This window comes from Sycon ciliatum, chromosome 6 (assembly GCF_964019385.1).
Source record: "Sycon ciliatum chromosome 6, ocSycCili1.1, whole genome shotgun sequence".
Classification (NCBI taxonomy): domain Eukaryota; kingdom Metazoa; phylum Porifera; class Calcarea; order Leucosolenida; family Sycettidae; genus Sycon; species Sycon ciliatum.
Genome location: NC_088648.1, coordinates 5,983,535 through 6,005,826, shown reverse-complemented (window position 1 = coordinate 6,005,826; position 22,292 = coordinate 5,983,535). Strand labels below are relative to the sequence as shown.

Sequence of the window (22,292 nt, the reverse complement as noted above, 5' to 3'; positions counted from 1 at the left end):
CACCACCTCATCAGACTATGAAGTAGTGTGTGCTGATGGTTTGACCGTGTCTACTTCAAAACATAGTAAATGCGAAAAGGTGTCTGCTGGAATAAACAGTTTTAGAAATATTCCAGATTGTCATGGTGAGTTGCTTTAATCAGTGTGTTTGGCTGATGGACATTCACTTCTCTTTCTTTCATGGAAACCACATGCATGTTCTTCCCCATTGTTGAGATTGTGTCTTTTACTGAACTGTCCACCACTGCTCATGCCGGTGACATCCTGCAGGTTGTCTTCATGTAGAACTGCGCATTGTTGTTCATGCCGATAATATTCTGCAAGTGAATTTGGAGTGTTCAACGTGCGACTTGTCGTCGGTAAAATACGGTACTGAGGAGACTACAAGAGGTCTGATGTCTGCATTTCTGATAGTGTTGCTGTTGTTGTTGTCATCATCATCGTTGTTTCTGTCGTTCTCCAGCTGGTCCTGTTTTGTCATCTCCTATTGGAAGCAGTGGACTGGTTGTGAGTGAGGATGATGGCACAAAGTCAGCAGTTCTGTCCGTGTGCATCAACTCTACCATCAAGCCAGCACCGTCGTCAGCCACTGCGGTAGTTTGGAGGACAGAGGCCAGTGGAGGTATAGGCAGTGGGAAGGTGATCACCTCACTGAATGATAGCAATGGGTGTTTCTGGTCTAATCTGACAGTGGATATCAGTGTAGTTTCTGAAGCAGTGGGTGATTACACTATCGTTGTCACAACATCTGTTGGAAGTTCTACAAAGATAATTCCCCTACAAATCAACGGTAGGTACATAGTATTGTAGTTTCATGGAGAAGTAATATCAGCACTTTCTGATCTTGTAAAGTTGTACCTGTGTTGGTGCGGTTACTGCACATTGTACAAGACCCATCTCAGGAATAATTGTTTCCCTAAGATACCGCCCCCCCCCCCCCTCTCTCCCCTCATCTGCACAAATACTCCAGAGAATGTCTGTAAACTGTACACCTGATTCTCCACTGGAGTGAGAAGTGTTGGTCATACATCTATATTTCATGTCCAGTACTCTGTTTCTGGCAGTGATGTTTTGTTTGGTGATATTCATAAAGCATATGTGCAGTATGTGGCTGGGCAGAGTGTTTTTTTAGCTCTATTCCTTTTCTCTGTTGCAATGCTCTAGTTCCCTTGTTTAACACATAAACTATATTCTTCCCTCGAAAAGAAATCTTTTGGCGAGAATTTTCCGTATGACACAGTCCCCCTGCCTTCCACCCATCAGGAACCATTATCAAATAGATCCATATTTATGTGAGCATGTTGTGTGTGAAAACCTCTTACCTGTATGTAGATTCTTCCCATTTGGCTGGTCAGTGTGCCATGAGCCTATGTTGGATGGGTGAATTCTTCGGTTTAGAATGCCCTTAGGTGCATTTTTAAGTCATTGTTTTTCTTGTTCTGTGCAAACCCTCGGAGTTGTCTGAAGAAACTTCCAAGGATGCAGCTTGTACTCTTTGAATTTTTGTAATGGACACCACCCCCCCCCCCCCCTCCTCCGCCGCCCCCAAGGTTGAAATTATTTTGCGATATTGTGCTGTGTGTGTGTGTGTGTGTGTGTGTGTGTTTGTTTGTGTGTGTGTATGCGCCCACGTGTGTGTTTGTGTGGTTGCGCGCGCATGTGTTTGCTGAGAGCCTTCTGTTCCCATATTTCCATTCATCTGTGTCTTCTGCCGAGTTTCCCATACCTGGGTTACTTGGACTTCATTCGCTTCCTTGTCATTGGACATGTTCAGTCCGTCGGTTTGCGAATTCAAATAAACACAACCAATCCAACCAACCATGTTTGTGTGTGTGTGTGTGTGTGTGTGCGTGTGTGTGTGTGTGTGCGTGTTTGTGTGTTTGTGTGTGTGTGTGTGTGTGTGTGTGTGTGGGTGTGGGTGTGTGTGTTTGTGTTGAACATCTGATTTGTTTAGTTCCATTGTGTGAACTACCAACCATCCACCATGGTCAATCACGTGCAACAGGTTTGATTGGACAGAGCTCTAGAGATGGTCAGACACAGACCACCACCTCATCAGACTATGAAGTAGTGTGTGCTGATGGTTTGACCGTGTCTACTTCAAAACATAGTAAATGCGAAAAGGTGTCTGCTGGAATAAACAGTTTTAGAAATATTCCAGATTGTCATGGTGAGTTGCTTTAATCAGTGTGTTGGGCTGATGGACATTCACTTCTCTTTCTTTCATGGAAACCACATGCATGTTCTTCCCCATTGTTGAGATTGTGTCTTTTACTGAACTGTCCACCACTGCTCATGCCGGTGACATCCTGCAGGTTGTCTTCATGCAGAACTGCGCATTGTTGTTCATGCCGATAATATTCTGCAAGTGAATTTGGAGTGTTCAACGTGCGGCTTATCGTCGGTAAAATACGGTACTGAGGAGACTACAAGAGGTCTGATGTCTGCATTTCTGATAGTGTTGCTGTTGTTGTTGTCATCATCATCGTTGTTTCTGTCGTTCTCCAGCTGGTCCTGTTTTGTCATCTCCTATTGGAAGCAGTGGACTGGTTGTGAGTGAGGATGATGGCACAAAGTCAGCAGTTCTGTCCGTGTGCATCAACTCTACCATCAAGCCAGCACCGTCGTCAGCCAATGCGGTAGTTTGGAGGACAGAGGCCAGTGGAGGTATAGGCAGTGGGAAGGTGATCACCTCACTGAATGATAGCAATGGGTGTTTCTGGTCTAATCTGACAGTGGATATCAGTGTAGTTTCTGAAGCAGTGGGTGATTACACTATCGTTGTCACAACATCTGTTGGAAGTTCTACAAAGATAATTCCCCTACAAATCACCGGTAGGTACATAGTATTGTAGTTTCATGGAGAAGTAATATCAGCACTTTCTGATCTTGTAAAGTTGTACCTGTGTTGGTGCGGTTACTGCAAATTTTACAAGACCCATCTCAGGAATAATTGTTTCCCTAAGATACCGCCCCCCCCCCCCCTCTCTCCCCTCATCTGCACAAATACTCCAGAGAATGTCTGTAAACTGTACACCTGATTCTCCACTGGAGTGAGAAGTGTTGGTCATCCATCTATATTTCATGTCCAGTACTTTGTTTCTGGCAGTGTTGTTTTGTTTGGTGATATTCATAAAGCATATGTGCAGTATGTGGCTGGGCAGAGTGTTTTTTTAGCTCTATTCCTTTTCTCTGTTGCAATGCTCTAGTTCCCTTGTTTAACACATAAACTATACCCTTCCCTCGAAAAGAAATCTTTTGGCGAGAATTTTCCGTATGACACAGTGTCCCTGCCTTCCACCCATCAGGAACCATTATCAAATAGATCCATATTTATGTGAGCATGTTGTGTGTGAAAACCTCTTACCTGTATGTAGATTCTTCCCATTTGGCTGGTCAGTGTGCCATGAGCCTATGTTGGATGGGTGAATTCTTCGGTTTAGAATGCCCTTAGGTGCATTTTTAAGTCATTGTTTTTCTTGTTCTGTGCAAACCCTCGGAGTTGTCTGAAGAAACTTCCAAGGATGCAGCTTGTACTCTTTGAATTTTTGCAATGGACACCACCCCCCCCCCCCCCCCTCCTCCGCCGCCCCCAAGGTTGAAATTATTTTGCGATATTGTGCTGTGTGTGTGTGTGTGTGTTTGTTTGTGCGTGTGTATGCGCCCACGTGTGTGTTTGTGTGGTTGCGCGCGCATGTGTTTGCTGAGAGCCTTCTGTTCCCATATTTTCATTCATCTGTGTCTTCTGCCGAGTTTCCTATACCTGGGTTACTTGGACTTCATTCGCTTCCTTGTCATTGGACATGTTCAGTCCGTCGGTTTGCGAATTCAAATAAACACAACCAATCCAACCAACCATGTTTCTGTGTGTTTGTGTGTGTGTGTGTGCGTGTGTGTGTGTGTGTGTTTGTGTGTTTGTGTGTGTGTGTGTGTGTATGTGTGGGTGTGGGTGTGTGTGTTTGTGTTGAACATCTGATTTGTTTAGTTCCATTGTGTGAACTACCAACCATCCACCATGGTCAATCACGTGCAACAGGTTTGATTGGACAGAGCTCTAGAGATGGTCAGACACAGACCACCACCTCATCAGACTATGAAGTAGTGTGTGCTGATGGTTTGACTGTGTCTACTTCAAAACATAGTAAATGCGAAAAGGTGTCTGCTGGAATAAACAGTTTTAGAAATATTCCAGATTGTCATGGTGAGTTGCTTTAATCAGTGTGTTTGTCTGATGGACATTCACTTCTCTTTCTTTCATGGAAACTGCATGCATGTTCTTCCCCATTGTTGAGATTGTGTCTTTTACTGAACTGTCCACCACTGCTCATGCCGGTGACATCCTGCAGGTTGTCTTCATGTAGAACTGCGCATCGTTGTTCATGCCGATAATATTCTGCAAGTGAATTTGGATTGTTCAACGTGCGGCTTATCGTCGGTAAAATACGGTACTGAGGAGACTACAAGAGGTCTGATGTCTGCATTTCTGATAGTGTTGCTGTTGTTGTTGTCATCATCATCGTTGTTTCTGTTGTTCTCCAGCTGGTCCTGTTTTGTCATCTCCTATTGGAAGCAGTGGACTGGTTGTGAGTGAGGATGATGGCACAAAGTCAGCAGTTCTGTCCGTGTGCATCAACTCTACCATCAAGCCAGCACCGTCGTCCGCCAATGCGGTAGTTTGGAGGACAGAGGCCAGTGGAGGTATAGGCAGTGGGAAGGTGATCACCTCACTGAATGATAGCAATGGGTGTTTCTGGTCTAATCTGACAGTGGATATCAGTGTAGTTTCTGAAGCAGTGGGTGATTACACTATCGTTGTCACAACATCTGTTGGAAGTTCTACAAAGATAATTCCCCTACAAATCACCGGTAGGTACATAGTATTGTAGTTTCATGGAGAAGTAATATCAGCACTTTCTGATCTTGTAAAGTTGTACCTGTGTTGGTGCGGTTACTGCACATTGTACAAGACCCATCTCAGGAATAATTGTTTCCCTAAGATACCGCCCCCCCCCCCTCTCTCCCCTCATCTGCACAAATACTCCAGAGAATGTCTGTAAACTGTACACCTGATTCTCCACTGGAGTGAGAAGTGTTGGTCATACATCTATATTTCATGTCCAGTACTCTGTTTCTGGCAGTGATGTTTTGTTTGGTGATATTCATAAAGCATATGTGCAGTATGTGGCTGGGCAGAGTGTTTTTTTAGCTCTATTCCTTTTCTCTGTTGCAATGCTCTAGTTCCCTTGTTTAACACATAAACTATACCCTTCCCTCGAAAAGAAATCTTTTGGCGAGAATTTTCCGTATGACACAGTCCCCCTGCCTTCCAACCATCAGGAACCATTATCAAATAGATCCATATTTATGTGAGCATGTTGTGTGTGAAAACCTCTTACCTGTATGTAGATTCTTCCCATTTGGCTGGTCAGTGTGCCATGAGCCTATGTTGGATGGGTGAATTCTTCGGTTTAGAATGCCCTTAGGTGCATTTTTAAGTCATTGTTTTTCTTGTTCTGTGCAAACCCTCGGAGTTGTCTGAAGAAACTTCCAAGGATGCAGCTTGTACTCTTTGAATTTTTGTAATGGACACCACCCCCCCCCCCCTCCTCCGCCGCCCCCAAGGTTGAAAGCATTTTGCGATATTGTGCTGTGTGTGTGTGTGTGTGTGTGTTTGTTTGTGTGTGTGTATGCGCCCACGTGTGTGTTTGTGTGGTTGCGCGCTCATGTGTTTGCTGAGAGCCTTCTGTTCCCATATTTCCATTCATCTGTGTCTTCTGCCGAGTTTCCCATACCTGGGTTACTTGGACTTCATTCGCTTCCTTGTCATTGGACATGTTCAGTCCGTCGGTTTGCGAATTCAAATAAACACAACCAATCCAACCAACCATGTTGTGTGTGTGTGTGTGTGTGTGTGTGTGTGTGTGTGTGTGTGTGCGTGTGTGTTTGTGTATTTGTGTGTTTGTGTGTGTGTGTGTGTGTGGGTGTGGGTGTGGGTGTTTGTGTTGAACATCTGATTTGTTTAGTTCCATTGTGTGAACTACCAACCATCCACCATGGTCAATCACGTGCAACAGGTTTGATTGGACAGAGCTCTAGAGATGGTCAGACACAGACCACCACCTCATCAGACTATGAAGTAGTGTGTGCTGATGGTTTGACCGTGTCTACTTCAAAACATAGTAAATGCGAAAAGGTGTCTGCTGGAATAAACAGTTTTAGAAATATTCCAGATTGTCATGGTGAGTTGCTTTAATCAGTGTGTTTGTCTGATGGACATTCACTTCTCTTTCTTTCATGGAAACTACATGCATGTTCTTCCCCATTGTTGAGATTGTGTCTTTTACTGAACTGTCCACCACTGCTCATGCCGGTGACATCCTGCAGGTTGTCTTCATGTAGAACTGCGCATTGTTGCTCATGCCGATAATATTCTGCAAGTGAATTTGGATTGTTCAACGTGCGGCTTATCGTCGGTAAAATACGGTACTGAGGAGACTACAAGAGGTCTGATGTCTGCATTTCTGATAGTGTTGCTGTTGTTGTTGTCATCATCATCGTTGTTTCTGTTGTTCTCCAGCTGGTCCTGTTTTGTCATCTCCTATTGGAAGCAGTGGACTGGTTGTGAGTGAGGATGATGGCACAAAGTCAGCAGTTCTGTCCGTGTGCATCAACTCTACCATCAAGCCAGCACCGTCGTCCGCCAATGCGGTAGTTTGGAGGACAGAGGCCAGTGGAGGTATAGGCAGTGGGAAGGTGATCACCTCACTGAATGATAGCAATGGGTGTTTCTGGTCTAATCTGACAGTGGATATCAGTGTAGTTTCTGAAGCAGTGGGTGATTACACTATCGTTGTCACAACATCTGTTGGAAGTTCTACAAAGATAATTCCCCTACAAATCACCGGTAGGTAGTGCGTAGCCCTCGGTCGTGCACCGTAGCCCGCGGGCCTGCGGCCCTTGGGCTACGGTGCACGACCTCGGGCTACGCACTAGGGCATAAATCAGCCATAATACCCTCCGTACCATGTGTTATTATATACTTTACAGGCTCGTACTCACCTTTACAGGCGCGCACTCACCTTCACAGACTCGTATTCACCTTTACCCTCGTACTCGCCCTTGTTCCCTTTCCTAACCTTTTCTTCCGTTGGCCTGGGTAGCTGGACTTGCGCTTTAGCACATTTATTTCCATAGCTACCCAGGCCCTTGATAAGCTCTGGCTGGGACATTTTCTCTCAGTCTTTCAATCGAACCTCTGAGACTTGTTTAACACATAAACTATATCCTTCCCTCGAAAAGAAATCTTTTGGCGAGAAATTTCCGTATAACACAGTCCCCCTGCCTTCCACCCATCAGCAACCATTTTCAAATAGATCCATATTTATGTGAGCATGTTGCGTGTGAAAACCCCTTATCTGTATGTAGATTCTTCCCATTTGGCTGGTCAGTGTACCATGAGCCTATGTTGGATGGGTGAATTCTTCGGTTTAGAATGCCCTTAGGTGCATTTTTAAGTCATTGTTTTTCTTGTCCTGTGCAAACTCTCGGAGTTGTCTGAAGAAACTTCCAAGGATGCAGCTTGTACTCTTTGAATTTTTGTAATGGACACCATCCCCCGCCGCCCCCAAGGTTGAACTTATTTTGCGAAATTGTGCTGTGTTTGTGTGTGTGTGTGTGTGTGTGGGCGTGTGTGTGTGTTTGTGTGTGTGTGCGCGCATGTGTGTGTGTGTGTGTGTGTGTGTGTGTGTGTGTGTGTGCATGTGTGTGTGTGTGTGTGTGTGTGTGTGTGTGTGTGTGTGTGTGTGTGTGTGTGTGTGTGTGTGTGTGTATGTATGTGTGTGTGTGTGCATGTGTGGGTGTGTGTGTGTGCTTGTGTGTGTTTGTGTTGAACATCTGGTTTGTTTAGTTCCATTGTGTGAACTACCAACCATCCACCATGGTCAATCACGTGCAACAGGTTTGATTGGACAGAGCTCTAGAGATGGTCAGACACAGACCACCACCTCATCAGACTATGAAGTAGTGTGTGCTGATGGTTTGACCGTGTCTACTTCACAACATAGTAAATGCGAAAAGGTGTCTGCTGGAAAAAACAGTTTTAGAAATATTCCAGATTGTCATGGTGAGTTGCTCTAATCAGTGTGTTTTTGGCTGATGGACATGAACTTCTCTTTCTTTCATGGAAACTGTTCTAATCCATTGTTGGGAGTGTTCTTTTACTGAACTGTCCACCACTGCTCATGCCGATGACATTCTGAAAGTTGTCTTCATTTACAACTGTATGTTGTTGCTCGTGCCGATGACATTCTGCAAGTTTTCTTCACGTACAACTGTGCACTGTTGGTCATGCTCCAAACTGTCTTCATGTTGTCGAATACTTCCTCCGCTTCCCAGAGCAATTTTTCAATTTATTTTGTCCTTTCGAAGGGTGAAGAAATGAGCTAGAAATTGAGACAGAGCATTTTCGACGGACCAGGCTTTAGTTTGTGTCCTCCCGCTTCGGTGCACTTGCAGCTAAGGGTTGTGCCAAAGTTCGAACACAGAAAACAGCGATTCCGACAGTCTGACTAAGACAAGCAAATCACAAACATTGCGCTGTGCGAGAGGACAGTTTAAATGAAGTAGTAATATCAGGACTTTCAGTTTAAATAACGCGGATGAAGTACATGCTGGTACAGTGTATCTCACTTAATTTAGTCTCCTTGCCCTATATCCTTTCCCTACATGGTTTCCGTACATGGATTTTCCACCTCATCTTCTTTTTCGGTATCTTGCTCAACTTCAACCTTCCATACTGCGCTGCAAAATCCACTCACTTCCTTTGATGCCCATCATGCATTTCGCGGTGCCAAAAGGAAATTCCCGGCCACGCTCCAAAAAAAATGCAAACTCATGAAAAAACAATCGCGATCGCTTGGAGCCGTGATTTTTGTTCATCTTTTCGCAACTCGGTCCATCTCTATTCTATGGTAACGAATCTTATATCTCTGGAAAGCTGCGCTCAAGAACTTTCCAACGATGTATTGCTTGTTGCGCTGAGTTTCCATTAGGTGCAGGTACACTAGTTTGTACACTGGTCTATGCAGTGTGTTGTGTGTTTCCTACTCACCTGCACATGACACGTTTGCTTGATAGGTACTTTAGGTATATTGACGGTGCGGGGGTGGCTGTGTACAGTGCAGGAAACCTGATTTGGTGATTCCTAACCATGTTTATTTCTATGAAATGCACTCTCTGCAAATTAGATACCCCGCCGCCGCCATGCACTTTACCCCCCCCCCCTCCCCCAACCAATTATAGCCATTGTTTGAATTTCATGGATGGACCTTTTAAAGAAACAAACAAACAAAGAAAAGGAAAGCGAAGTCGTCCGCTTTGCTTGTAGGAGACAGCTCTTTTTCTTCTTTACCTAAGTACTTTTGAGTAGTTATTAGACAAGAGAAGGGGAAAGAGAGATAAAGACAGGATAGAGGGAGTTAGAGAGATAGACAGAGAGCTGAAAATCGAGTGGTTACAACATTCCAATGTGTTAACGAGAATGTTGAACTTGGCCTCGTTCTCAAATAGTTACCTTTTCCTATTTTGTGTTGTTATCAGCTGGCCCTGTTCTCTCATCACCTATTGGAATCCATGGACTGGTGATAAGTGAGGATGATGGTAGCATGGATGCAGTTCTGCCTGTGTGCATCAACTCCACTGTCAAACCAGCACCGCAACAAGACAATATTGTATGGAGTCAGGAACAGGGAAGTTCCATTGATATACCACATACTAAACAGACATCATTGATTGATGATAACGGCTGTTTTTGGTCCAATCTGACTGTGCATTTCTATGTTATTGAACCATCTGTTGGAAATTACACCATCACCGTTACTACAACTGCCGGTTCTTCGAAACTGACAATTCCTCTTCGTTTCACCAGTAAGTGCAACTACTCCAGCAGTTAACTGAAGTATTGGGCCTTGCTAGTTCAAGTGCATTGATTAGCTATTGCGGGAAAACACATTTTGTTTGATCACGAACATCTGTGCTGCTGCTGCTGCTGTCACTGCTGCCCCAGGTGCTGCTGCTGCCACTGCTGCATTGCTGCATTGCTGCTGCTGCTGCTGCTGCTGCTACTGCCACTGCTGCATTGCTGCTGCTGCTGCTGCTACTGCCACTGCTGCATTGCTGCTGCTGCTGCTGCTGCTACTGCTGCTGCTACTGCCACTGCTGCATTGCTGCTGCTGCTGCTGCTGCTGCCGCCACTGCTGCATTGCTGGTGCTGCTGCAGTCACTGCTGCCTCAGGTGCTGCTGCTGCTGCCGCCACAGCCGGAGCTGCCACCCATGATGAACATGAAGCCCCCTTTACATGCAAACAAAAAGCAATTCATTTTGCCCTGAAATTAAAGGATTGCAATACACAACACCGACAAAGAGCACAATTATTATGCTTGCCACAGAGCACAACGGTGATGATGGTGGTGGTGGTGGTGTACAGTCAACTTCGCTAATAACGACTGCGGATATAACGACAATTCGCGAATAACGACCGAATTTCCATGCCCAGAGCAAAGTCCCATCTAACTGTATACATTTAACTTCGGATATAACGACTATCTGAATAACGACAATTCGCGTATAGCGACATGCTTTTAGTGCCCCGAGGTCATATTCACTGCTTGAATAACGACTTTCTGGGCTTTTGACAGCTATTTCAAGTACCTGTCAGTCAAGTACATGTACATGTACCTGTCATGCAGAAGTACCAGAACCTATGCCGGGTGATGGATATTATTATTATAAAGGCACACATGCAAGAAAATGCAGCCAAGGGGGGGGGGGGCTTTTCTTCCTTTTTTATGTTGGCTTCAAAATGGTTGGATTTACCAGCACACCTATTATGTATACGATGTACATGTAGTTGTACATGATTGTACAGTAATCATCATACATGTACATGTCTCTGGCCCTGTAGATGGCTCAAAAAGGCATATTTTTCAATTGATTTCCCTTGCATATTGAATTTTTAGTTCCTTTCAACTGCAATATGAAAATAAAGTACACATTGACATAGAGCAAGAAAAGAGCTTAATTTTGATATGCATGTCATACTATACAAAATATGGGTTCACATACATTCAAATGGGACTTCGGTTATAAGGACACTTCGCGAATAAGGACACTTTTCTGATGCCCCACCGAATGTCGTTATTGGCGAAGTTGACTGTAGTCAGCTTATGCCTATAGAGTGTTATGTGGTTAAATGGTAGCCGGAAGATCCTAGGAATGCAACCCCAATTCCCAACTGACTTGCAAAGCTCATGAGAGACGAACTTGTGAATCAAATAGCCCCAAAATTGCCAGGAATATGGATGAGTACAGTCCTGTACATTGCATTCACTCATAGCCGGCTCTTCTCTATTGCCAGCTGCCGCAAAGCATTGTACCAGCACCACAGACGCACGTGATGGCAGATTGCTGAAAAGAAAACGCACACCGATACCGGACATATGAGATTGTCTCCGCATACAACTTGGTATCTCCCTTTGAAATGACGCCACATAAGTTGCATATGTGTGTATATATGTGTCTGTATGTGTGTCCGTCTGTATGTTTGGCCAATAGTGTGTGTGTGTGTTTGTATGCATATGTGTGAGCGCACGCATGTGTGTGTGTGTGTGTGTGTGTGTGTGTGTGTGTGTGTGTGTGTGTGTGTGTGTGCGTGTGCGTGTGCGTGTGGGTGCGTGTTCAACATCTGACTTGTGTAGTTGCATTGTGTGAACCACCAACAATCCACCATGGTCAAGCACATACAATAGGTGTGCTTGGGGATTTAAGTGCCACCACTTCATCAGACTATGGAGTCTTTTGTGACGAAGGGCTCACAGTATCCAGTGTATTGCACAGCAAGTGTGAAAGATCACCCGATGGAAAAGCTGTTTACAAGAATGTACCAGACTGTCATGGTGAGTACAATCTACTTGATGAACTTACTTCTATATTGAAGGCCACGGTAAAAATACTGATGTGCTAAAAACTTAGTAAAAGAAGGTATTCGAGATGTGCCCAGTGTGACCATGAAATCCTGTGGCTTGAATACTTCGAAGTAGATATTCATTAAAAAAATATTCGCCCAGTAGTATCGAAATTCACTAGCTAGGGACCTGAGAACCAACTTTAGTTTTTTGTTTTTACCATGGCCTAAGCTATGAAAAACCTGAGTAGGCGCTCATTACTTTGGCACACAATGCACGTTACGTCCAAAAGTTCCTACGGACCATTTTTCTTATGATGGTCACCCATTTTAATAACTACTTGGTCCGACATATTAAAATGTGCGTTTCGATTCGAACGTCAACCAAACAAATTCAAATAACCTTTCCAGCTACCTAACACTATCCTTCAGTTGTCAATTTGTGATGTTGAAGAAGAAATGGCTCCAACTCCAAAGGAGGCAGCGGCTCGGGATCCTAGTCGACTCGAGCATTTTACGTCCAAATTTTGTCGTCAGAGGACTCCTGTTGCTTCTCGCGCAACACAGGGAAGGCCTGGTGCTGAAATCAGCACCCCGCTGCGATGGGGGATTGTCACAGAGTACCAGAATCTCCTGGGCGATCGTTCTCGAGTGCCTCCTGGCGGATTGAAATCGCTGCAATCGCTGTTTCCTTGGCAGAATTTCAGCAAACGCGTCATCCAGAAACTCGTGCAGAAAGCACCAGCATCGCTCCGTCCAGTTTGCTGATCTCTCTCGCAGTCGTTCACGATGTGGCGGCCGATGAATCAAGATCACAGAAGAGATCGTCGAGAAGTTGATCGAAATAAATAACCGGCCTTGAGGTCGACTTTCAGGCGACAACCTGGCTGGAAAACTGACGCGCAGAAAGGTTGAATTATCCGGCGGATACGGTGCGGAGTCCTCGGATCCGCGCACGGAGCCGCGATCGCGATGCGTCACAAAATCGCCAGTCTCCGGGGCCAGTGGATTCGTGAAACAGGCAGGGAAGAGCACGCGTAGACCTACGCATGGTCTGACTGCATGACATGTCAACACAGCTCAGACTCAGTACCTGCACGGTACACGGTGGTCAGAAGTGATTTTTTTATGCGTGGTGGTTTACTTGTTCGCCTCATTTGAAGGTGTCGTGGGAGCTTCAGGCGAAAACACCTACAGCCACCATTCTGATAGTCGTACTACACGAGGAGGAGGCGAAGTCAATCGTGTAAATCGTGCCTATCGAGTGAAAAAAATCAAAAAAGCGCAGTGTTGCTTGGAGGAGATGAAAAAATGTCAACGTTTTGCAGGTTGACACACTTGCAGATGCGCCCTGAGACACCAGCAGCGATGAAAACTAGAACGTCAGGCCAAGAAACGACACAGTAGTTATCTATCTATCTACCGTCTCTTGGTTGATTTTTTAGTACAGTTGCTCGTTTGTACATATGCTTGAGTTGTGAAGTGAAGCGCACATTTTACTTGGTCCGCCCAGTTAAAATTGGCGCTTATCTTCATACTTGTCTCAGGAAAGAAATACGAATATTTGAAGCAAGCCACGATCACAAAGCACTATCTACATGATTATTTACATGTCAGTAAGCAACTCAGTCGAAAATTCAAGCAAGTTACACATCCTCCTCGCCACTATCGTCGCTGGAGGAAGAGCTCAAAACGTACGATCCGGACAGCTGCTGCACCGGTCATTTCATAGCTTGTTGCACTTCTCCTCATCTCGAATCACGCTCAAAGGCACTGCGTGCCTGTCACCTTCCCATCAGAAGCTGAGTGAGACTGCCCGCATGTTGACTTTAAGTGTTATCCCCGTTCGTCGCAATAATGCGTCTTTGTTTGAGACAAAAAGGCAACGCCATATCAGTGTCCTTTTTTCAAATCGCCTCTTGCGCTTGTCGTACTTGCTGATCAGCACCCGTACCCATGCGAGCCGCTGGTGCTTCTAGATCTACATGCAGCGCAGTGTTAGCTTCCGCTTGATGTAGCACCTGTGCGTACTGCACCTACAAGACCCATGCACCAGGCTTTTCGGCTAGTTTCCAGAAAGTCCTTTGCACGAGTGTTTCTCTCAGGACTTGGTGTTTTCTTTGATTAGCTCCTTTGCCCTGTCCTCTGTGAGCTTCAAAGTGTGTCCGCCGGATTGGTCTCACTTACTGGAGATATCGACATGAGCTGCAGTTTCTTCGTCAACGATTTGCTGGTGATAGCCCTTCACTAGGCACTGTACTGTGCAAGCACTGAAATTCAAGCTCGCGAAGCGCTTTTTCAGCTTTCCTATACCTCCCCGGGGTAAGCAATCCTTGCCATCAGACAGCTGGAAGTAGACAGAAACTGAACTCTCCATCGCTCTGAAATGCTAACATCCTGACCAATTTTACGGACTCGAGCGGAGGTTGCAGTGTTTTCTTGCGCTGACGGAAGTGTTCGTCGGCGGCAGCTCCGTCAAAAAGACTCAAACGAACCGATCGCAACTTCTGTGATGGTTTGTGCTGCCATGTCGTGGGATGCAATGGTCAATGGTTATGTTCGGATGGTGAATCGGTGGTTCCATGCCGTGTGGCACAGGCAGAACACCAAAAAACCAAGTGAGAAGATAAGCGCCAATTTTAACTTGGCGGACCAAGTAATAAGTCGGACCAACTACCATAGTATCTTGTATTACAGCCTGTCTCATTTAGATAAAAGCCTGTTTTGAATACAAGCCTGATTTTTCGAGATGCACTGTCAGTACAGCCTGTATATATATAGTTTGCGACGTACATAGAAAACCTTTCTTGTATAGTAGCCTGTCTCCTATAGAATCCTGCACAGTTTCCCCAACAAAGTAACGGAGCCGCGGCTTTTATACACGACTTTACGGTACATAACCGGGGAAACAAGAAGTTTTTGTTGTTGTCGTCACCTTCGTCTTCCTGGTTTATGTTGTTGTTATCCAGCTGGTCCTGTTCTGTCATCTCCTATTGGAAGCAGTGGACTGGTTGTGAGTGAGGATGATGGCACACAGTCAGCAGTTCTGTCCGTGTGCATCAACTCTACCATCAAACCAGCACCAACAACTAACTCTATTGTGTGGACCACTGCGTCATCTGATGCTTTCTTTGCTGTGCACACATCACTGCATGATAGCAATGGCTGTTTCTGGTCCAATCTGACAGTGCATATCAGTGTAGTTTCTGAAGCAGTGGGTGATTACACTATCGTTGTCACAACATCTGTTGGAAGTTCTACAAAGATAATTCCCCTACAAATCACCGGTAGGTACATAGTATTGTAGTTTCATGGAGAAGTAATATCAGCACTTTCTGATCTTGTAAAGTTGTACTTGTGTTGACGCGGTTACTACACATTGTACATGACCCATCTCGGGAACAATTGTTGTGCACGTTTCTTTAGTCAGTTGCAGGTGCTAGAAGCTGTCAATATTCGTAAACGTGACCCTGTACTGTGTAAGCAGAAAGAAAACGTTGTAGCACTCCCACCCTTCAAATAATACGCACTCACCCACTGTTGTCCACACACGCCCATACAGCTGCCACATCCATCTACCGCTACCATTTTCACATTCAATGCATAAGCTCACACTGCTGGTGTAAATGACCCTGTGTGAAACCGCGAGCTGCTATTTGCAATAATGTCATCTTTTGCTGTTTTGAAGCAACAACACAAATTCCCAGAGGAGGGTCGTTATCCCACCAATATGGAATGCTGTTGTGCACTGTATGTTGTAATTTTTGTTCTTGTTATCTTTGTTCGGAATGCGATGTTTTTAGTTCCACTGTGTGCACTACCATCTATTCACCACGGTCACTCACAAGTGTCAGGTTTGATTGGGCCCAGTACTAGCAGTGGACCTACTTCATCAGACTACAAAGTAGTGTGTGGAGAAGGCTTGTCCGTGTCCAGTTCACCGCACAGCAAGTGTGAAAGATCATCCGATGGAAACTCTGTTTTCAAGAATGTACCAGAGTGCCATGGTGAGCATGTTATTATTATTAGAAGTCGATGTGCTCGCGTGTATGTACACATACCGTAATGTCGCGTATATAAGCAGGTGCTTACGGCCGTAAAGCAGGGTTCAAACTGTGCTTCTATTCAAGTTATGCTTCCATTCAAAACAGGCTTCTACGTCAACATCTTCAATCTGCACTGTACAGTATACATTGTACAGTATACATTGTACAGTATACACTGTACAGTATACACTGTACAGTATACACTGTACAGTGTACACTGTACAGTGTACATTGTACAGTATACATTGTACAGTATACACTGTACAGTATACATTGTACAGTATACACTGTACAGTATACATTGTACAGTATACACTGTACAGTATATACTGTACAGTGTATACATTTTCACACCTGTAGTGTACAAGTACTTGTGCTTCTATTCAAACCGTGATTCTGTGTCATGACACGCTTTGGAAAATCGCCTTCTATTCGAGGCATGCTTCTGTGCCTGTCATGCTTTTATACGCGACACTACAGTATGGACATGTGTATTTGCCACTGTTTCCCCGGTCATATCTAGGATTGGATTATGATTGAGTAGAGAGGGAGGGGGAAGGGAGTGGGAGGAGGGATGGGGGGGGGGGGGGGGAGGGGAGAGAAAGACTAGAGGGAGAGAGGGACTGGAGAGGTGTTATAAAACGTAGTCTAGCTTCTTGAGCTTTCCCCATTTAGACAATGGGGTGAGAGGGAAGGGGGGAGGGGAGGGGGGCGGGGGTCAAATCAAACATTTGCAGTGAACATGGACAAAAAGTTACACATATAATGACTGACTGATGCAATGCGGAATTGGTTGCCTTTGTTTGTTGTTGAGGCATGTCTGAACTTGCATTGCATTCCTGTGTACTGTTGTTGTTATCCAGCTGGTCCTGTTCTGTCATCTCCTATTGGAATCAGTGGGCTGGTTGTGAGTGAGGATGATGGCACAAAGTCAGCAGTTCTGTCCGTGTGCATCAACTCTACCATCAAGCCAGCACCGTCGTCAGCCAATGCGGTAGTTTGGAGTACTAAGGCCAGTGGAGGTATAGGCAGTGGGAAGGTGATCACCTCACTGAATGATAGCAATGGGTGTTTCTGGTCTAATCTGACAATGGATATCAGTGTAGTTTCTGAAGCAGTGGGTGACTACACGGTCAATGTCACAACATCTGTTGGTTCTACACAGAAGACAGTTTCTCTACTGATTAACGGTGAGCACATGTTAAGATTTGGAGATGAATTTGAAGCTTTGGAGTGAGCTTTTACTTCTCAACATTGGAAGCGAAACAACTTGCCTCAGACAGAACGCACTTCCTCGACGTTGTCTACATATGCATGACGTTCTTTTGTTTTCTTCAGGGAGAGAGAGAGTGTGTGTGTGTGTGTGTGTGTGTGTGTGTGTGTGTGTGTGTGTGTGTGTGTGTGTGTGTGTGTGTGAGAGAGAGAGAGAGAGAGAGAGAGAGAGAGAGAGAGAGAGAGAGAGAGAGAGAGAGAGAGGGAGAGGGAGGAGGAGGGGAGGGGGAGGGGGAGGGAGGGAGCGAGGGAGAGAGAGAGAGAGAGAAGGCAGACAGGAAAAAAGGTTGAACTAGCACGTGGCAGAAGAGGGCAAGTGTGTAAGATCAACCTGAGATCACTATACACTACAGTCCATTCAGAAAAGGATGATATCCTAGCTTTTAGCCATAAATGTGTCAATGTTTTTAGTTTTTGTCACAATATTTTGCAATCCCCCATGGAATGCTCTTCCAATCATGGTTTTGAAGTTGTTGTTGTGTTTATTTTAATTCGCAAACCAAACGGGCAGATCTGCCCAATGAAAAGGTGGCGAATGCAGATAGAAAGCAGTAATTAATGAAATTGGGGAGGGATGTAATAAGGATAGAGGTGGAGAGAAACTAAGCCAGCTCATCATCAAACAGGACGTTTGGTACTCTAGGTACTAAGGGTGTGCGGGATCATTCTGGCGCGGAACTGGCGGAGCGTCGAGATGGCACGTATATCGCTGGGTAAAGTGTTCCACAGCTGAGCGCCCTGGAACGCGAGGCAACCCTTGCCAAACCTGGTCCAAACTGGCTGTTGGCGCAGACCCATGGTGGAGTGCAACCTAGTTGGGCCAGCTGAAGAAGGAACTAGGAGGGCTTACAGATCAGAACTTGCGTGCCCATTCCGAGACCCAGACAAGAACGATAAACTTCTGCCTGAATATCTCGGATACTCTGTATGTGAAGTCTATTTCTCCAAAGTGCAAGCCATAACAAGAATAGGATTTCGGCCAGGTTTTGCCCCCCGAAGCACTGAATTGGGTAAAAACCATGAAAATCCAGGCCGTTCACTCCACTTGCATAACAGTACATTTGCGGTTCGAACCCCAGTTGAGCCTCAACTTGAGGTACCTTTTAGACCCTTTTTCAAGTTTCAAATATCGCGGCACTGCACAGTGCCCCACAAAATTGCCAATGAGGGAGCTCTCGAGAGCCAGCGCTCATCCTTTTCTGAATGGACTAGACAACGAAGATAACAATTACTTTAAGACAATTTAGAGAAATAGATGGTGGATCTGATCTATCCTCCCCCACCGTTTAGGAGGCGCATCCCTCCCCTCCCCCCTGTGCCTACTCCTCCCCAGGTTTTGGTGCACTGAAGTGTCGCTGAAGCCGAGACCTCAGGTCGGCGGAGATGCTCCAGTTTCACCACCACAGTAGACACCCTTAGCAAAAACGTTATGTTGTAACGGTATTATCGTAAGGGGGAAAATACCGTGATTTGGGTTCGACCTTTAGCAAGATGCACGCTATATTTAGTACGCTGTTGCCACGAGAATAGCTTTGATTTCGCGCGGTACAACCATTTTGGTCACCATATACGCGATACAAGGTGAAATGCGTACGGACTATGCAATATTTGGCCAAAACACGTACCGTTGGTCACAACGATAAATCAGCCCCCATAACGTTTATACACTGCAGCTTCAAGGCTATTTGGGTGATCAAGGTACGAGTACCGTAAAAAATAGCGTTACCGTTGTTTGCTAACGGTGTCTAGTTGCGTCTGCAACCACCTCTATCATGCAGTATTCTGTTCTCGAGGTTCGTGGTTTCTCGTAAAAAAAATTAATAATAAAATCTGACTACTGATCATGGGGTGGTGGGGTCCCACGGAAGTGGAAAGGTGGTTCTTGACAAGGGAGTTCTACGACTCCTTGTTCTTGACCTGCCCGGTACGCGAACCCGTCGATTTTTTTTTTTTAGAAAAATAGTGATGTTGATTGTTGTATGCACGGTGTGTTTGAAGTTTTACTGTTGTCTGTGTTCTGCATGTGATGTGTTTAGTTCCATTGTGTCAACTACCAACAGTCCACCATGGTCGTGCACAAGCGTCAGGTTTGATTGGGCCCAGTACTAGCAGTGGACCTACTTCATCCGACTACAAAGTAGTGTGTGGAGAAGGCTTGTCCGTGTCCAGTTCACCGCACAGCAAGTGTGAAAGATCATCCGATGGAAACTCTGTTTTCAAGAATGTACCAGAATGCCATGGTGAGCATGTTATTTGTATTCACGTAGCTAGGCAAAATATGTTACTTCAGTAAAGTCTGGCGCTAGCCACAGTCCACGCCGCTTTATTTCGGTATCTGTCCATTTCTGTCGTCGGGCATGCCTGGCGCTATCTGGTACACCCGTACCATACCATCAAAGACAGCTGGCCACCTTATTCAAATAGAGCTTGCAACTGCAAGATCATAACATGAAGCAACTTGGAAGAATGTGCATGTATGCGAAGTGTATCGGGGGAATGCATGCAGGGCGATAGTGCGGGTTCAGATCCCATAATAGTATGTCTTGAAAAAAACATAGGAGAAATGAAAAAGAAGCGGCATTTCACGAAGGTTTCATTTAGATGTCATGAACAAGTTCCAGTAGCCTCAGTTTTTTCTTGGCGCTAGTAGTTTTCAGTCCGTGTCTTCGTTCAGCGTGTCTTTGTTCAGCGTTGAGACGTCTTCATGTTCTCCTTAGGGTTCTGAAGGAGCTGATCCAGTGCTGACAATGAGGTGAGTATAGCGACGTCCGATATCGGGTCCACGTCAACTGTTAGTAGGAAATCGGCCTGCAAATCGGTCAGTAGACCCAGATCTGTTTCGTTGGAGCATTTCCTGAGGCTGGAATTATCAGTAGGCCAGATCCTTGCTTCCATCGAGAGCTTTATGTCCCGACTCGATCAGGCGTCCGGGAGTTTGTCGAGCAGACCGATCAGTGGATACCTATAATGATTGGGACTTATGTTCGAGGGCAAAGATAAGTCGGGCCTGGATGAGACGCCGTCTCTGGCAGATTATGTGACTCGTAATATTAATAGAAGACAATACAGCAAAGTTTGCCACATTGAAGGGTCGCTCAAGCAGCCCTCGAATTTCCCCACCCTGGTTACGGCTACGACGACAACAAGAAACAACGGAGCAAAGGTCTCGTCGTTTGGAGACTTCGCGACAGGATGCGTCGACAGCAGAAAAACGCTAAACAAAAATCCAGGCGGCAGGAGAAGAAGATTTGATCTTTAACATGCTCGAAGTAACTTGTTCCATGGTCAGTCGGTACGGCCATCATTACGTGACGCATGATGCCTGGCCCCATCGATTATCCCGGTCATGTCCCGTACTCTGCCGGCAAAAACTGCTGGCGACATGTTGATATAGGATTTTCAACGGCAGGATCACAATGTTCCAGCTTATGAGAGAGGAGAGAGAGAGAGAGAGAATGAGGGGAGGGGGCAATTGAATTTTAGTTTTTCATCCCCCCCCCCCCCTTCACCTCGCCTCATTCAGACAAGGGGGCGGGGTCAAAGCCAATACCTGCTGTGAACTTGGGCAGAAATGTACACGTGTAATGACTGACTTGTGCAATGCGGAATTGGTTGCCTCAGGACACGGCCATGCTTATAAACACGTATTGTTTGTGGTTGAGGTATGTCTGACCGTGCTTTGCATTCCTGTGTACTGTTGTTGTTATCCAGCCGGCCCTGTTCTGACATCTCCTATTGGAAGCAGTGGACTGGTTGTGAGTGAGGATGATGGCACAAAGTCAGCAGTTCTGTCCGTGTGCATCAACTCTACCATCAAGCCAGCACCGTCATCAGCCAATGCGGTAGTTTGGAGTACTAAGTCCAGTGGAGGTATAGGCAATGGAAAGGTGATCACCTCATTGCATAATAGTAACGGGTGTTTCTGGTCTAATCTGACAGTGGATATCAGTGTAGTTTCTGAAGCAGTGGGTGACTACACGGTCAATGTCACAACATCTGTTGGTTCTACACAGAAGACAGTTTCTCTACAGATTAACGGTGAGCACATGTTGAGATTTGGAGTCGAATTTGAAGCTTTGTAGCCAGTCAATTGGCTTTGAACGAAAAATTGTCAATGAGAACTGCCTGTTTCAGTCAAGCATAATTAGTTTTGCCATTTATAGTGTTGTGGGTAATTTCATTGATACTTTGATGTCCGAATATTGTTCATTGTTTGCTTGAAAAAAGTTACATAATTCCGTGTTTGTATGTTATGTGTTACGTCTTTTCGAATATGCCTGGTGTGCTTTGTGTAGGGGAGGGCAGGTGCCTGGTGTGCTTTGTGTAGGGCAGGGCAGGTGCCTGGTGTGCTTTGTGTAGGGCAGGGCAGGTGCCTGGTGTGCTTTGTGTAGGGCAGGGCAGGTGCCTGGTGTGCTTTGTGTAGGGCAGGGCAGGTGCCTGGTGTGCTTTGTGTAGGGCAGGGCAGGTGCCTGGTGTGCTTTGTGTAGGGCAGGGCAGGTGCCTGGTGTGCTTTGTGTAGGGCAGGGCAGGTGCCTGGTGTGCTTTGTGTAGGGCAGGTGCCTGGTGTGCTTTGTGTAGGGCAGGGCAGGTGCCTGGTGTGCTTTGTGTAGGGCAGGGCAGGTGCCTGGTGTGCTTTGTGTAGGGCAGGGCAGGTGCCTGGTGTGCTTTGTGTAGGGCAGGGCAGGTGCCTGGTGTGCTTTGTGTAGGGGAGGGCAGGTGCCTGGTGTGCTTTGTGTAGGGGAGGGCAGGTGCCTGGTGTGCTTTGTGTAGGGCAGGGCAGGTGCCTGGTGTGCTTTGTGTAGGGGAGGGCAGGTGCCTGGTGTGCTTTGTGTAGGGCAGGGCAGGTGCCTGGTGTGCTTTGTGTAGGGCAGGGCAGGTGCCTGGTGTGCTTTGTGTAGGGCAGGGCAGGTGCCTGGTGTGCTTTGTGTAGGGCAGGGCAGGTGCCTGGTGTGCTTTGTGTAGGGCAGGGCAGGTGCCTGGTGTGCTTTGTGTAGGGCAGGGCAGGTGCCTGGTG

The 22,292-nt window shown here is 45.9% G+C and overlaps 1 protein-coding gene across 1 annotated transcript in view; it reads left to right on the top strand.

Annotated features, from left to right (window-relative positions):
- Positions 1–22,292, top strand: part of LOC135819980 (mucin-3B-like) — a 94,329-nt gene that overhangs the window by 54,022 nt on the left and 18,015 nt on the right. Inside the window, exons 22-35 of the mRNA XM_065333280.1 lie at positions 1,955–2,170; positions 2,509–2,835; positions 3,986–4,201; positions 4,540–4,866; positions 6,024–6,239; positions 6,578–6,904; positions 7,907–8,122; positions 9,598–9,924; positions 11,755–11,952; positions 14,930–15,247; positions 15,764–15,967; positions 16,870–17,196; positions 19,315–19,518; positions 20,990–21,316. Of these exons, the coding sequence (XP_065189352.1) occupies positions 1,955–2,170; positions 2,509–2,835; positions 3,986–4,201; positions 4,540–4,866; positions 6,024–6,239; positions 6,578–6,904; positions 7,907–8,122; positions 9,598–9,924; positions 11,755–11,952; positions 14,930–15,247; positions 15,764–15,967; positions 16,870–17,196; positions 19,315–19,518; positions 20,990–21,316 (3,750 nt within the window). The remainder of the gene's footprint in view (positions 1–1,954; positions 2,171–2,508; positions 2,836–3,985; positions 4,202–4,539; positions 4,867–6,023; positions 6,240–6,577; positions 6,905–7,906; positions 8,123–9,597; positions 9,925–11,754; positions 11,953–14,929; positions 15,248–15,763; positions 15,968–16,869; positions 17,197–19,314; positions 19,519–20,989; positions 21,317–22,292) is intronic.